This window comes from Bufo bufo, chromosome 6 (genome assembly GCF_905171765.1).
Source record: "Bufo bufo chromosome 6, aBufBuf1.1, whole genome shotgun sequence".
NCBI classification, from domain to species: domain Eukaryota; kingdom Metazoa; phylum Chordata; class Amphibia; order Anura; family Bufonidae; genus Bufo; species Bufo bufo.
This window is the reverse complement of record NC_053394.1, coordinates 73,147,716-73,163,513: the sequence shown is the minus strand read 5'-3', so window position 1 is coordinate 73,163,513 and position 15,798 is coordinate 73,147,716. Positions and strand designations below refer to the sequence as shown.

The following is a 15,798-nucleotide window of genomic DNA, read 5'->3' as shown; positions in this document are numbered from 1 at the left end:
AGAATTGTGGTGATGTCCCAATATTTATGGACCTGACTGTATATTGCTCTGCTGCAGCACCTTCACTACATCAGGAATGTAACCCGTGTCCATGCCTCATGTACACCTCACAAAGCTGTGCCTAGTACAGCCTGAAGACATTTACTGAACAGTTAATTGCTTCTGTGTAATCTATATTAAAAGGGCATCATAAGATGACAACCATTTAAAGCCCCTGTGTATAAACTCTTGAGGGTCAGGATTTTGTCTTAGGAGCCCAGTCAAATTCTTGCATTAAAGAGGACCTTTCACTACAATAAAAAATCTAAACTAAGCATACAGACATGGAGAGCAGCGCCCAGGGATCTCCCTGCACTTACTATTATCCCTGGACGAAGCTCCGTTCTCCCGGTATATGCTCCGGTATCTTCAGATTTTCGGCTCAACTGGGAGGAGCCTGCTGGAGTCTCCTTCTCCCAGGCTGTAGCGCTGGCCAATCGCAGCGCTCAGCTCATAGCCTGAGAGTTTTTTTTTTTCTCTTAGGCTATGAGCTGAGCGCTGCGATTGGCCAGCACTCCAGCCTGGGAGAAGGAGACGCCGGCAGGCTCCTCCCAGTTGAGCTGAAAATCTGAAGATACCGGAGCCTATACCGGGAGAACGGAGCGGCGCCCAGGGATAATAGTCCAGGGAGATCCCTGGGCGCCGCTCTCCATGTCTGTATGCTTGGAGATCGCCGCAAACCGCAGGTCAATTCAGACCTGCGGTTTGCGGCTTTTACCTGGTGCGGCGGTGGTGCCATCGGGTCCCCATGGGGCTGTGGGGGGGACCCAATGGCATGGAAGGCAGCGCGATGCCTTCCTGAGGCATCTGCGCTGCATTCCGGTGACGAGCCTGTGAGATCCAGCCCCCTGGATCTCACAGGCCGGAAGCTGTATGAATAATACACACAGTATTACTCATACAGCCAATGCATTCCAATACAGAAGTATTGGAATGCATTGTAAAGGATTAGACCCCCAAAAGTTCAAGTCCCAAAGTGGGACAAAAAATAAAGTGAAAAAAAAGTTGAAAAAATAAAGTTTTCCCCCCAAAAAATTTAAAGTTTCAAGTAAAAATAAACCAAAACTTCATTTTCCCCAAATAAATAAAAAATAGGGGGGAAAAAAATGTATACATATTAGGTATCGCCGCATCCGTATCGACCGGCTCTATAAACATATCACATGACCTAACCCCTCAGATGAACACCATAAAAAATAAATACTGTGCTAAATAAACAACAGCAAGCGATCAAAAAGGCGCTCGCCCACCAAAATAGTACCAATCTAACCGTCACCTCATGCCGCAAAAAATGAGCCCCTACCTGAGACAATTGCCCAAAAAATAAAAAAAAACTATGGCTCAGAATATGGAGACACTAAAACATCATTTTTTTTGTTTTAAAAAAGCTGTTATTGTGTAAAACTTACATAAATAAATAAAAAGTATACATATTTGGTATCGCCGCGTTCGTATAGACCGGCTCTATAAAAATATCATATGACCTAACCCCTCAGATGAACACCGTAAAAAAATAAAAATAAAAACTGTGCTAAATAAACCATTTTTTGTCACCTTACATCACAAAAAGTGTAATAGCAAGCGATCAAAAAGTCATATGCACCCCAAAATAGTGCCAATCAAACCGTCATCTCATCCCGCAAAACATGAGACCCTACCTAAGATAATCGCCCAATAACTGAAAAAAATATGGCTCTCAGAATATGGAGACACTAATACATGATTTTTTTTTGTTTCAAAAATGAAATCATTGTGTAAAACTTAAATAAATAAATAAAAAGTATACATATTAGGTATCGCCGCATCCGTGACAACCTGGTCTATAAAAATATCACATGATCTAACCTGTCAGATGAATGTTGTAAATAACAAAAAATAAAAATGGTGCCAAAACAGCTATTTCTTGTTATCTTGCCTCACAAAAAGTGTAATATAGAGCAACCAAAAATCCTATGTACCCTAAACTAGTACCAACAATACTGCCACCCTATCCCATAGTTTCTAAAATGGGGCCACTTTTTTGGAGTTTCTACTCTAGGGGTGCATCAGGGGGGCTTCAAATGGGACATGGTGTCAAAAAAACCAGTGCAGCAAAATCTGCCTTCCAAAAACTGTATGGCATTCCTTTCCTTCTGCGCCCTGCCGTGTGCCCCTATAGCGGTTTACGACCACATATGGGGTGTTTCTGTAAACTACAGAATCAGGGCCATAAATATTGAGTTTTGTTTGGCTGTTAACTCTTGCTTTGTAAAAGTAAAAAAAAATATTAAAATGGAAAATCTGCCAAAAAAGTGAAATTTTGAAATTGTATCTATTTTCCATTAATTCTTGTGGAACACCTAAAGGGTTAAAGACGTTTGTAAAATCAGTTTTGATCACCTTGAGGGGTGTAGTTTCTTAGATGGGGTGACTTTTTTGGAGTTTCTACTCTAGGGGTGCATCAGGGGGGCTTCAAATGGGACATGGTGTCAAAAAAAACAGTCCAGCAAAATCTGCCTTCCAAAAACTGTATGGCATTCCTTTCCTTCTGCGCCCTGCCGTGTGCCCGTACAGTAGTTTACGACCACATATGGGGTGTTTCTGTAAACTACAGAATCAGGGACATAAATATTGAGTTTGGTTTGGCTGTTAACCCTTGCTTTGTAACTGGAAAAAAATTATGAAAATTGAAAATCTGCCAAAAAAGTGAAATTTTGAAATTGTATCTCTATTTTCCATTAATTCTTGTGGAACACCTAAAGGGTTAAAAAAAAGTTAGTAAAATCAGTTTTGAATACCTTGAGGGGTGTAGTTTATAGAATGGGGTCATTTTTGGGTGGTTTCTATTATGTAAGCCTCGCAAATTGACTTCAGACCTGAACTGGTCCCTAAAAATTGGGTTTTTGAAAATTTCTGAAAAATTTCAAGATTTACTTCTAAGCCTTGTAACATCCCCAAAAAATAAAATATCATTCCCAAAATGATCCAAACATGAAGTAGACATATGGGGAATGTAAAGTAATAACCATTTTTGGAGGTATTACTATGTATTATAGAAGTAGAGAAATTGAAACTTGGAGATTTGCCATTTTTAAATTTTTTTTGGTAAATCTGGTATATTTTTATAAATAAAAAAGAATTTTTCTGACTTCATTTTACCAGTGTCAAGAAGTACAATATGTGACGAAAAAACAATCTCAGAATGGCCTGGATAAGTCAAAGCGTTTTAAAGTTATCAGCACTTAAAGTGACACTGGTCAGATTTGCAAAAAATGGCCAAGTCCAGAAGGTGAAATTGTGCCGAGTCCTTAAGGGGTTAAGACTAAAAACGCAATCCATCATTGGGTGTAAGCCAGAGAGTAACCTTACTTGCCAAGCCTAATATGAAGAAGTCCATACCCCTAAAAGAATTATATCATCCAAAATAAAAAATCTAGCTTTGATCAGTATATTACTAACTACTGTACCACCTATTATCTAGAAATCTGGAGTCAGAGCCTTTTTCTGGCCCTCTAGCATGTAGACTTACCAACTGTTTTGTGTCTGGAGCTTCTATGCAGATCTGTGTCTTCATGGTAACAGACAACAAACAAACCTGGCGTAGTCTGATCCTGCAGTCATACTCCCTTCCATTTCTACTCTACTTTTTCTTACCTTACATTTGATAGGTTAACAAGAACTATGGAACAAATGGATTGCAGTAGAACTACAGAATCAGGCTACAAAGGGTATGTTTGTTGTCTGTTACCATGGAGATGCATACATTTGCAGAACAACTGCAGACGCAATTCAGTGTAGCATATTTAATTTTTCCATTTTAGACGAATTATATAAGTTAAAGGGGTTGTCCGAGTATTTAATATTAATGAGCTGTCCTCAGGATAGGTCATCAGTGTGTTATCGGTGGGGGTCCAACTCCCAGCACCCCTGCCAATCAGCTGTTTGTAGAGAAGTTGGCACTCTGCTGAGAGCCGCGTAGGCCTGTGATGTTATGTTAATTGGTCACATAGCCTAGGTGCAGCTCAGTCCCAATCAACTGAATGAGGCTGTGCTGTAATACCAAGCACAGCCACTATCCAGTAGACCAGTGTTCCTCAATTCCAGTCCTCAAGCCCCACCCGCAGGTCATGTTTTCAGGATTTCTTTAGTATTCAGCAGGTGATAGAATTGGTGTATGCATCAGGATTTTCCACAGGTATTCATTCTGTGGGATATTCTCAAATCATCACCGGCAGGTGGGCCCTGAGACATGGAATTGAGGAACACTGCAATAGACAGAGATATGCTTGGTAATTTGCAGACAGCGGGGGTGTCAGGAGTTGGACCCCCACGATCACATACTGATGAACCTTTAAGAAATGATCTGCCAAGATGGCCATAGCCTATAAAATTTGACCTGTCCGTTCTTTTCTCCTGTTTAAGCCTCTTGCACACGAACGTTGTGTTCCCGTGGCCGTATTGCGGCCCGCATACGGCAGGTCCGCAATACACGGGCACCGCATCACGAATGTGGACCCATTCACTTGAATGGGTCCGCAATCACGGAGATGCGGAACGGAAGCACCGATCAGAACCCCACGGAAGCACTACGGAGTGCTTCCGTGGTGTTTCTGTCCATGCCTCCGCACCGCAAAAAAAAAAAGAACTTGTTCTATTTTTTTTTTGCGGTGCCGACGGATCATGGAACCACTCAAGTTGAATAGGTCTCGATCCATCCTGGACGTCGCACGGACGTTGCCCGTGCATTGTGGACCGCAAATTGCGGTCCCCAATGCACGGAACGGATGCACAACGTTCGTGTCTAAGATGACTTACTCCCATTTGGCATACTTATGGCCGACCATTGTACAGGCACCACAGATATGAGAAAGCCCCTTTAATATTAGTTTATTGATTTCTTATTGCAACATAGCCCTGACTCAGCATATAGGAATGTGTGCTTCTGTACCACAAATTGAAAAACTCAAAGTACAGCATTAAAAAAAAGGTAAAAAAGGAGAACCAGATGTTCTGGTTGATAAGGAAAGAGCTGTATTTATATCGTGGAACAACCCAGATGGGGCTGATGATCCTGCATCACATGCTCAGCATCGTTTTGAGGTTATCCTGGTTTGAGTTAAGTGTAAAGTATGTACGGGGTACAGAAACCCGCTGTGAACCAGTGTGTGCTAAGACACATCTGTCGTCCCTTTTTGTTTTATCGATCGAGCAAAGAACAAAGTTTGCACAACATGCTCCATGACATAGTGTACGTTACCTTCTTCATTCACCCCATTCACAGTATATGAGTGTTTCTTGGCCTCTGTCTATGCCTTGGAATAGAATCACATTCCTTCTGGACACAAAGAAGTTGCCTCTGATGTTCCTGAAACCCTCGGGGGTCTGTTTTAAATTTAAATTTTTTTGGATCATCCCAAAAGGTGAAGTAACCTAACACAGGGGTCACATTTCATCATTTCTTTATTCCATAACCGTAGACCTGAGGTTCTATTTATTTTCTATTGCACAGAAAGACTGGAAGGATACGAGCCTTGTTTTTTCAGACAATATTTTCCTTAATTGAAGGTAGGGAGCTGGTTTTGCTGACTCAAAGAATCCAAGTCCATTATGAGATTAAGGGCAGAGGGCCCCATTTATGAATACTAGTGCTGCATGACGCAAGATTACAGAATTCATTTTGTAATGTAAGATCAAAGGGGTTTTCCGCATTTTTAACATTCATGGCCTATCCCCAGGATAGGTCATCAATATGAGATGGGAGGAGGCTCGACACCCTAACTGATCAGCCGTTTGTGTACCACGACCTCCTGGCAGCTTATCAAGCACAGAGCTGTACATTGGATAGCGGCTGTTCTTGATATTGCATCCCAGCCCTATTCATATGAATGGGACTGAGCTGCGCTTAGGCCACGGGACCGATGAATGTGATGTCACTGGCCTTGGCTCACCAGAGAGCTGTGGTCTATTCAAAGAGCCTATTGTAGAGGGTGCCAGAAGTTGGACCCCCACCAATCCGATATTGATGACCTTTCTTGAGGGTAGGCCATCGATTTCAAAATTTCAGAAACCCTTTTTAAAGGGTGGGCACAGTTGACTCTTCCAATGTTTCATTGCTCTCAATTTTATAAGCCTAACCAGGTTTATATCTGAATAGCCCAGAGCACAAAGTAGGGGTCTTCGGAAAAGGTGTGCAGAGGAAACATGTTCCAGTTTCTAATGGGTTTTGGAAAGAGTGGGGTCTAGCCCAAATTTTTATTTATTTATTTATTTATTTATTTTTTAAAAACAGACTCAATACACGTTGGGTCATGTTTTGTGGCAGAGCTCGGATTTGCTCCATGAGTGTGATTCCTAAAATTGGCTTATGGTAGTGCATGGGGTTTGACTGTACAGACTGGCAATAAACCCTATGGGTACAGCTGGTCTGGTGGCGGTGCAAGCAACACCCTAAAAGCACCTGCAATTATGAGCGGCTGGACACTGGTGTGTGGGCTCATGGTGATGTGGTGCTCGGTCTCCCCATGTGCCGGTATAGTACCTTGTCAAAGCTTCTTATACTTGGATTCAGCCTTTTGGTTTTGCAGAAAATTGCACATTTCTCATGATCTCAACTTCAGGGCAACTAATGGTAGTTACATATAAGTCTACATCAATGAGGAGGGAGGCTGAGCTGAACAATCATTAATAATTAGATTTAGAACCAGTAGAAGTGGAGTAACCTTTAGGAATGAACTGTCTGTTCAGAGAATAGTAAATCATAATTAGCTAGAACATGATTTATTGCTTCATTGATAAATGGTTGAGTGATTATAAACCTGCTTCTGTGAGGCAAAAATGTGAAAGATCGGGGGAGAGTGTCATAAGTGTCAGTGTCATCGAGGATACTGAGGAGATGACTAATAAGGATCTATAGCAGTGATGGTGAACCTTTTAGAGACCGAGTGCCCAAACTGCAACCAAATACCCACTTATTTATCGCAAAGTGCCGACACTGCAATTTAACCTGAATACCAATATAGTATATCTTCCATGTACTTTATCATTTAGCTATAATAGCTTAATAGCCTACATTCAGTGCGCTGCCTGCGCTGTTCATAGTGCGTCCTGTGCTGATGAATGGCAGGAAAAGTCTAAAGCATATTGGTACGCCATAGACTTTTTCCAAGGCGCGGGTGCCCAGAGAGAGGGCTCTGAGTGCCGCCTCTGGCACCCGTGCCATAGGTTCGCCATCAATGATCTATAGAATACAGGCCTGTTCTCCCAAGAAGTCCAGGAGAGTCGAAAAACAGAGGGATTCCCAGAAGAGCAGGCTTTTGTTTTCTCCTGGGTTATCCTGGGTTTATCGGTGGCTTAGTGATAGGATTAGGGACCTGATCACTGCAAAGTAATGCATAAGCAAGAATACACCACTACCTGCCGCCACCAATGGTGCCATATCCAACCTGTGTCACAGAATGTGCCCCATCTAAGGGACACTTTAGCTCTCACTCTTATGGGATGCCACTCATGGGGGACGCTGTGGCTGATCACTGTTATGGGGAGGCACTGTTATGAGGGTTTCTGTGGCTTACTGTTATGGAGGACCCTGTGGCTTTCATAGTTATGGGGGACATTGTGGTTGTCACTGTTATGAATGGCCCTGTGGCTGTCACAGTTATGGATGGTCCTGTGACTATCATGGTTATTGGAGGCACTCTGACTCACCTCAATGTTATAGGGTACAATGACTCTCACTGATACAGGGGGTACTGTTGCTGTTACTCTTACCGAAGCACTGTGGCTGTCACTGTTAGGGTACTTTCACACTAGCGTTATTCTTTTCCAGTATTGAAATCTGTTAAGGGTCTCAATACCGGGAAAAAAACATCAGTTTTGTCCCACTGCAGTCTGAATGGAAAGCAATCCGTTCAGTATGCATCAGGATTTCTTCCGTTCCGTCTCTTGTACGGTATCTGACCAAACAAAATACTGCAGCTTGCTGCAGTATTTTTTACCGGCAAAAATCCCGGAACAATACCGCACTTACCGGATCCGGCATTAATTTCCATAGAGATGTATTCATGCCGGATCCGGTACCAAGTGTTCCGGAAATTGCCGCGTCGCCGGATCCAGTTTTTCGATCTGTGCATGCGCCGGGATATAGGAGGAGCTGGTTTTGCTTTTGATTTAAAAAAAAAATATGTAAATACTGGATCCGTTATTCCAGATGAGACGGATCCGGTATTTCACTGGATCCGTCTAACGGATCCAGAAAAAAAGGATATCAGTTTGCATACGGTTTGCCGGATCCGGCAGGCAATTACAGCAACGGAACTGCCTGCCAGATCCGAACGCCGCTAGTGTGAGAGTACCCTTACCTTATGTGTTTAGGGGTATTAGGTTGGGAACAACGCTATACATTCGGATCATTTCACATCCATCAATGCTGTTGAATTTTTCCTTTAAATTTGCATTTGCAGTGGAATACAGTAGCAGAGAAGTGGATTTTAACAAACCTTATCCACAGGATGTGGACATTTTCCGTATGGAAACTGACCCGCGGAGCAGACTTTTCTGTACCGTGTCCGTTTCTGTTGACTATTGTTTGCAGATATTTTCCATTGCCTATTATAGGAAACAATAAAATCTGCCTTGTATTGTTGATTATTGCGAAAATCCACAGCAGAAATCTGCACCAGAATCTGCACAGTTTGGTGCTGATTTGTCTTGTGGATTTGTTGAGGAATTATCTTAGCAGTGTGGACATATCCTTAGCTGAAATTTCTAATAGTTTTATATGAACGGTACAATTTCTGATGACTACAGTACATGGGCTCCAAGTGCTAAAGGCAAACACTAGGGCTTTGCAAAGAGAAGGCGAATAGTCAATGAACAACTCAGGGCGATGCATCAGCTCTGCTATTCTATAAAACTCCGAATCCCTTTAATAAGTTACTCCCTTCAGAGAATGTTCTAGATGGAGACTGCTGTGGTTGAATGCACAGCCGTCGTAGAAGGCACAGGTGTCTGTAGAGTTATGCCATTTGCTGTGATAGAGTCAGAATAGGGAGAACCCTGGAAGCGTCTGGCAGCAGCAGGGAAAGCTCCCCTGTATAATTAGGGATGGTTCGTTCTATCATCACATGGTCCTCTGCCTTCCACTGCTGGCTGCAGCAGCTGTTTGTGGTGCTCAGATGCTGCCCTAGTCCTGTCAATCGTCTCTCTGTCAGGATCCTCGCAGCCCAAGCCTCCAGCTCCACCAGACATATAGCAGGGCTGGGGATTGTTTCACTGCATGGGTGGGGCAGCTGCATTTATAAGCCCCCCTAATACCACCTGACTAGTAATGTCTATTTGCTGCTGTTTCTTTTTTAGGGATTATGGCTCTTCAAAGCGTAAATCAGGTAAGAATATCAATTTTCTATTATTTCCTCTCCTGTTGCATGAAATACCGTATTTTGCATCCTAATTTCCAAAGCAATGTGCATGTAGACGTACGTGTGTCAGGATTTATTCTGCATACTTTCCACCTTATCCCTAAATCTGGGGGTGCTAATGGCTTCTGAGATGACTATAATTTATGGGATATCTGCTGGATAAAATGTTTTCAGATCTGCTATGGGATTATCTTCTTTCTAACCTTTACTTTACTCTTCTCAGGTTATTGGTATTTTTATTTCTTCTCTGCACTTTGATTTATTCTGAACATGCAAAGGGAAATCACTTCACTTCTGAGGAAGCTTTTAACATTTCTACCCAATCCCTTAGGGGATTATTAGGTAATAGATGGTTCCTAGTGTTCCAAGCTTTGCATAGTATTGACGGCAATTTTTGAGAGTGGTTTCTGGGATGTGATGAGAGTGCATATACCAAGGGGGGCTATTGGGCTTCAGCCCCTTTGGCAATGTCCAGGGACCACGAGATTATTTACAGCACCTGCTTATTGATAGGGTTATTGATTCCTAGTCTCCTGTTCAGTGGATTTTCTGACGTTCCTCCTGTTTGTGGTAATAGAGGAAGTTTCTTGCTAGCCTCTTCCACTTTGAGTTAACTTTGAGCAATGAAGAGAACGGAACGCGGAATATAAATTTTGCAATAGAAAATTTGATCTGAGTTTCGGGTCCGTTCTAGAAAATAAAAAAGGCAGTGGGGGTGGGGGGGGGGGGGGGGTTGCTATATGGAGGCTTCTGCCTAGCAGTGAGCCCGGTGACGTCACTGGCACTAATCTGCGGGCTTTAGCGCTGCCATAGCCTGTAAAACGGCTAGGGCAACGCTAAAGCCCGCCCATCAGAGGCGGTGATGTCACCGGGAACACTGCTCGGCAGGGTAGAAAATATAAACAAACAGCATCGGAGCATGAAATCAGGGGGGCTGCCTGGGTGAAAATGGGGATATGTCCGGGTTCAGCTCTAAACCTGGACAACCTCTATAAATATGGGCCTTTGTGCACCAGACATATCCTGCTTTTTTAATCTTATTTACTACAGGATACAGAATTCATTAACTAAATTAGATTTGAGATCTATGACTGCTCACAGCATCACTGCCGGGCTGCATCTAAAGAATTCCTCTGACTCATTCCCCTGATGGAGGCACAGACCTTCACTGGTCCATAAAGATGAATGGAGATCTTACTCACTGTTTGGAATTTGTAGCTAATGTGAAGTCTTTTCATTCTTCTGTGCCATCCCTGATATGCACACATTGACTGTGCCAGTCCCGAGGTTGCATCCATCCAAACCTCACAGTATGTTACTTATAAGTGCGCTGAATTTATAGTACTACATAGTCCTGTATTAGTCACAGACCTGCTCTCATTAGAGGTAATGTCATTTCAGCACTGGCAGGAACTAGATTTACTTAATAATGTTAGGATTTCATCAGCCTTGTCTCCCAATTTCCAGCTCTGGTACATATGAGAAATATTGTCTTCATTAAAGTGATTTGCCGCAATAATAAGTGATGATGTCCTGCTGAGATAACTAGCGGATTGGTGGTGGTGTGACCAGGGGTACACCACCGATGAGGCCAGGTGAGGCCCAGGTAGGGGCAAGAGGGGGGCAGCAGAAGAGGCAATGAGCGCTTTCATTGTGGCAAAGGGGTTAGGTTAAGAAATTGGCATGGGGGGGGGGGGGGGCGCTGTTTCAGTTTTTCGCCTCAGGCAGCAGAAAGGCTAACTGCACCCCTGGGTCTAACTATTGGGACCCCCACAAAAATAGAGGTAGCACTCTGTGCAGAAACTGAGGCTTAGGGCTCATTTACGGATTACAAGTTTGTATTAATTACATCTTATAGAGCAGGAGGCATTGAACAGATTTATATATAGTTTTGAGGGAAAAGGTTAAGGGTTAAAAAAATAAATTACCATAAAATCCTCGGCAGAAACCAATGTTGACCCTCTGGTTTCTGCCATGGTTTAGCATTTTGATTTCAGTGGGTCCATCCACCGCTATTGCCTCATTCAACATGGCTGTAAACTGTGCCTTATCTTCCCTAAGAACAGAAAGATCTGCCATCAAGAGGCCCCCCAAACACGTCAAGCTGCCCATACACGTTCGCTAGCTGTCGGTGGACAGCAATCTCTCCCGTCTCCCTCCCAGCCTCCCCACACACATTTGTCGATGGGGAGAGCGGAGAAAGCTGCTGCCAAGACTGCTCTGGGGGGCAGCTTATCTCCTGGGAGAACAAAAGGATTGGGCGAAAATATTCATTTGCCCGATCCTTCTCTTTCCCAACATCATCTGTCAGGGGAGGGTCAGGAGCTCCCCATACATATTAGTGTGTCTGCCGAACCCAACGTTCTCGGCGAGTTTGGCTGACCAAAAGTATAATGTCTATGACCAGCTTTGGAAGGTTGGCCAGTCCTGATTAAATCATCCAGCTTCATGTGTGTTGACAGCCTAAGGCCATATACTGTATCTAGGGTTGAGCGAATTGAAGTACCCGAAGTGAACTATGATCTGAAATTCATGGAAAATTTTATTTGCGTGAAGTCGAATTTCCTTGTGCTTTGTGGTAACGAATCAATTTTCCCTGAAATTGCTGTAAAACCACCCCCCAAAAAATACTCACCTCATCCATTTAGACACGAAGAGGCTGCCGCGGCCATCTTGATTGAACATCCCTTCAGAAATCGTGTGCGTGGTGACGTATGACATCACCACGCCGGCCAGCCTTATGACGTAATCAGGATCTCCAGTCACGATGACTGCAGCGGCTTCTTTGCAGTCAAATGGATAAGGTGAGTATTAATTTTTTATGTTTTTTTTATGAATTAACCCCTAAAAGCCCTCACTATTATTCTCAGATGCTGCAATCAGTGATGAAAGCAGCACCTGAGGGGTTCTGGGGTTGAATGATGGGGGGGTGGGTGCAATCACCGCTCCGTGTCATTACGCCCACTACTTAAAAAGAAATGCGTTTTGTGACAAAGTAATTTCTCACAAAGAAAATTTCTGTGTGAAATTCGGCGAAGCAGTTAAATCTTTTTTTTTTTAAAAAAATTCGCTCCACACTAACTGTATCTATAAAGAAGGACCTAATAAGCACTGGCTGCCATAGAGATCAGTTGGCTCTTGTGATGAATTTGTAGAGGGTTGGTGTCGGATCAGGTGGAGACTGTCCCCCTGGATTATTTATTTTAATTTATTGCACTAAATTGCTTAATAGAATGGAAAACGAGCAATAAACTATGTACATCAATTATTAAAGTAAATCGCCTAAAATTAGTGAATGGATACTCACCTGTTACCTTCCCTGTTTCTTCAAGCACTGCGCTCCAGTCCTCTCGCTGCTGACGTCATCTTGACAGCAGCAGCAACGTTCCGTGCAAAGGCCTCAGCCATGCACGGGACATTTCTGCTGAGGCCAGTGATTTGCTGTAGTGGTGACCTGTGTGCACAGAACGTCACTGCTGCATCCAGGTAAACAAAGAGCAACGGTGTGGAGCGGAGTGCAACGCAGGAAGTATCAGAGGAGAAAACGGGTGAGTATACAGTATATTCATTTGTTATTTTAGGCAGTTTACAGGGGTTGCCCGAATTTTTTGATAACTTGGACAACCCCTTTAATTGTGATCACTGGCAATATTGGCAAGAAATTTAGTAAAATAAATTAAAATAAATAGTCAAAGGGGACATGATCTTCACTTGATCCCTAGCTGTCAAAGGGCGCCCATGTTCTTTAGATGCCATGTTCCCTATTGACTGTCTGTGACATGTAAGGAGGTTAAAGAGGAGCTGTCCCCTCCCCTGACATGTCTGTTTTAGTAACTACTTCTATTCCCCATGTAATAACAATTCTGGAGCATCTGTTCTTATTGTTCTGTATAGTTTAATTCCTTAAGTATTCCTACTAGAAGTTATGAATGAATTGCTAGCGGTTTGCTATGACGATCCAGAGTTACCAGTTGGGCGGTGTCCCTGCACAGTCTGACACTGGCAGCACTGATTGGATAGTGTCCGACTTTGCAGGGACACTCTCCCCGCAGGTAACACCCATCTAGACCTTCACTGCACATCGCTATTCAATAAGATCTAGCAGGAATGACGCATCATACAGTCATAAGAATAGATGTTCCAGAATCGTTAACATATGGGGAATGCAAGTAGTTACTAAAACAGACCTGTCAGGGAGGGGACCGGCCTTTCTATTTAAACAGCAGGGATGAGAGCTACTTATAATCTCAGTCCTTGCCCTGAGAGAGCAGCTATGTATCGCCGATCTTCTCCCAGGAGTGATGCATAGTTGTGCCCATGCCATCAGTGCTCCATAATTGTACGTACAGTGCAGGATCTGGTTAGACTTCTACATTGGGAACCCATCCTTATGGTATTTGTCTCCTTACTGGTAGAACCGTCTGGTTGATCTGGAGGTTCTTCGTACATCATTAATCCTATCTCACAAACCTATACACTTTTGAAATTGGACTAAAATTGAACTGAAACTTTATAAAAATATCTTTGTAATCTTACATTTTCCAATGTATATAAATTACCGGTGTAGTGATAATTCATCATGGGTTATAGGTTACTGTTTATTTTAAACAGTTCATGTTTCTATGGTTTTTTTGTTCTTTTGCACACTTCTCTCTGTTATCAGTATGACGGCGGTAAGTGGTTATCTTGAAAAGTTTATCGCCTTAAGAGATTAGAGAACTGAAATGAAACAGAGAAAGGGAGGACGGCTGGCATATTTTCTAGTGGTTTTCTAGTAGAAAGTGTTTGTATAAAGCAAAGAAAAGTAGGTAGGTATAAAAGAGCCATTTAGATGTGAAAATGTGAACATTGATTCACAAATGTTCAACTTTGGTTAGCTGTAGTGTTGAGCGACTCAAATCCGTGGAATTCGATCCGAATTTCAGGATAAATTGGTTTTGCCACGAAGCCGAATTTCCTTGTGCTGCGTGGTAGCGAATCGATTTACCTGAAATAGTGTAAAAAACCTAAAAAAAATCATGCTTACCTCTTTCATTTGCTTGGGAGAGGTCGGCCACGGCCATGTTGATTGAAGATCTTGGCCCGAAATCCCATGCGCAGTGATGTATGATGTCACCACGCTGGCCGGCGTGATGATGTCATCTCGCGCCACGCAAGATTTTGTGCCAGATCTTCAAGAAAGATGGCAGCGGCTGGCCCGTGGTGAGCAAATGTAGGCTGTAAGTAATCAGATCCATGATCGTGGCATCTGAGGGGTACAGTGACGAGGAGCGGTGCAATCACAGCTTCCTGTCATTGCACCCACTACTTACAAAGAAATGTGCTTCATGACAAAGTAATTAGTCACAAAGCGAATTTTTTTGTAAAACTCAACGAAACAGCCAAATAGAATTTCTCAATACTTTGCACATCTCTAGTAAGCTGTATTGGACAGAGGAGACTTAACCCCTTAGTGACCAGCCTGTTTTGGGCCTTACTGACCAAGGATTTTTCTTCCTTTTTTCATCGTCGTGTTTCAAGAGCTATAACTTTTTTATTTTTCCGTCTATATAGCTTTATGAGGGCTTGTTTTTTGCGGGACAAGTTGTAGGTTTTAATGGCGCCATTTTGGGGTACACATAACTTTCTGATTAACTTTTATTAACTCTTTCTGGGAGGGAGATGGGAAAAACAGCAATACTGCCACTGCTTTTTTACATTATAAATTTTACGGCGTTCATTTTTCGGTATAAATAACATAATATCTTTATTCTCTGGGTCAGTCTGATTACAGTGATACCAAATACATATTTTTTTTTACGTTTCACTACTTTTTTGCAATAAAACCCCTTTTTGCATTGCCACTTTTTTATTTTTCTGTATATGGAGTTGTGTGAGGGCTTGATTTTGGAGAGACGACTTGTATTTTTCATTGGTATTATTTTGGAGTAAATGGCGCTTTCTGATCGCTTGTTATTAAATTTTTTCGATGGCAACTAAGAATAAATTTGCAATTCTGTTTTTTTTTCTTTATTTTTTTAGGGGATAATTTATGTAGTCCAGGTCGTAACGGACGCAGCAATACAAAACATATGGAGAAGATTATTTTTTTTGCTATACTTTTTCATTGAAAAGCGTATTTTCAATGTAAAAAAAGCCTCTCTGGCGCAGCCTGCTGGAAATTACTCAAGGCTGGTCTGGGGCCTATATCAGACCCCAGGCAGCCTTTACACACACACACAATCGCATTTGCGGGGTGCCGATGGGAGACAGAGGGAGTCCGCTCCCTCTGTCAGCACTTAACATGCAGCGGGCGCCATTGCCCACGGCATGTAAAGTGTTAAAAAGCCCAGATCGGCACTCCTGCCGGTTAGAGCAGGGCCAC

The 15,798-nt window shown here is 42.8% G+C and overlaps 1 protein-coding gene across 1 annotated transcript in view; it reads left to right on the top strand.

The window, feature by feature from the left end:
- Positions 1–15,798, top strand: part of SH3PXD2A (SH3 and PX domains 2A) — a 354,245-nt gene that overhangs the window by 227,172 nt on the left and 111,275 nt on the right. The window contains exon 6 of the mRNA XM_040438015.1: positions 9,373–9,401. Coding sequence (XP_040293949.1) covers positions 9,373–9,401 — 29 coding nt within the window. The remainder of the gene's footprint in view (positions 1–9,372; positions 9,402–15,798) is intronic.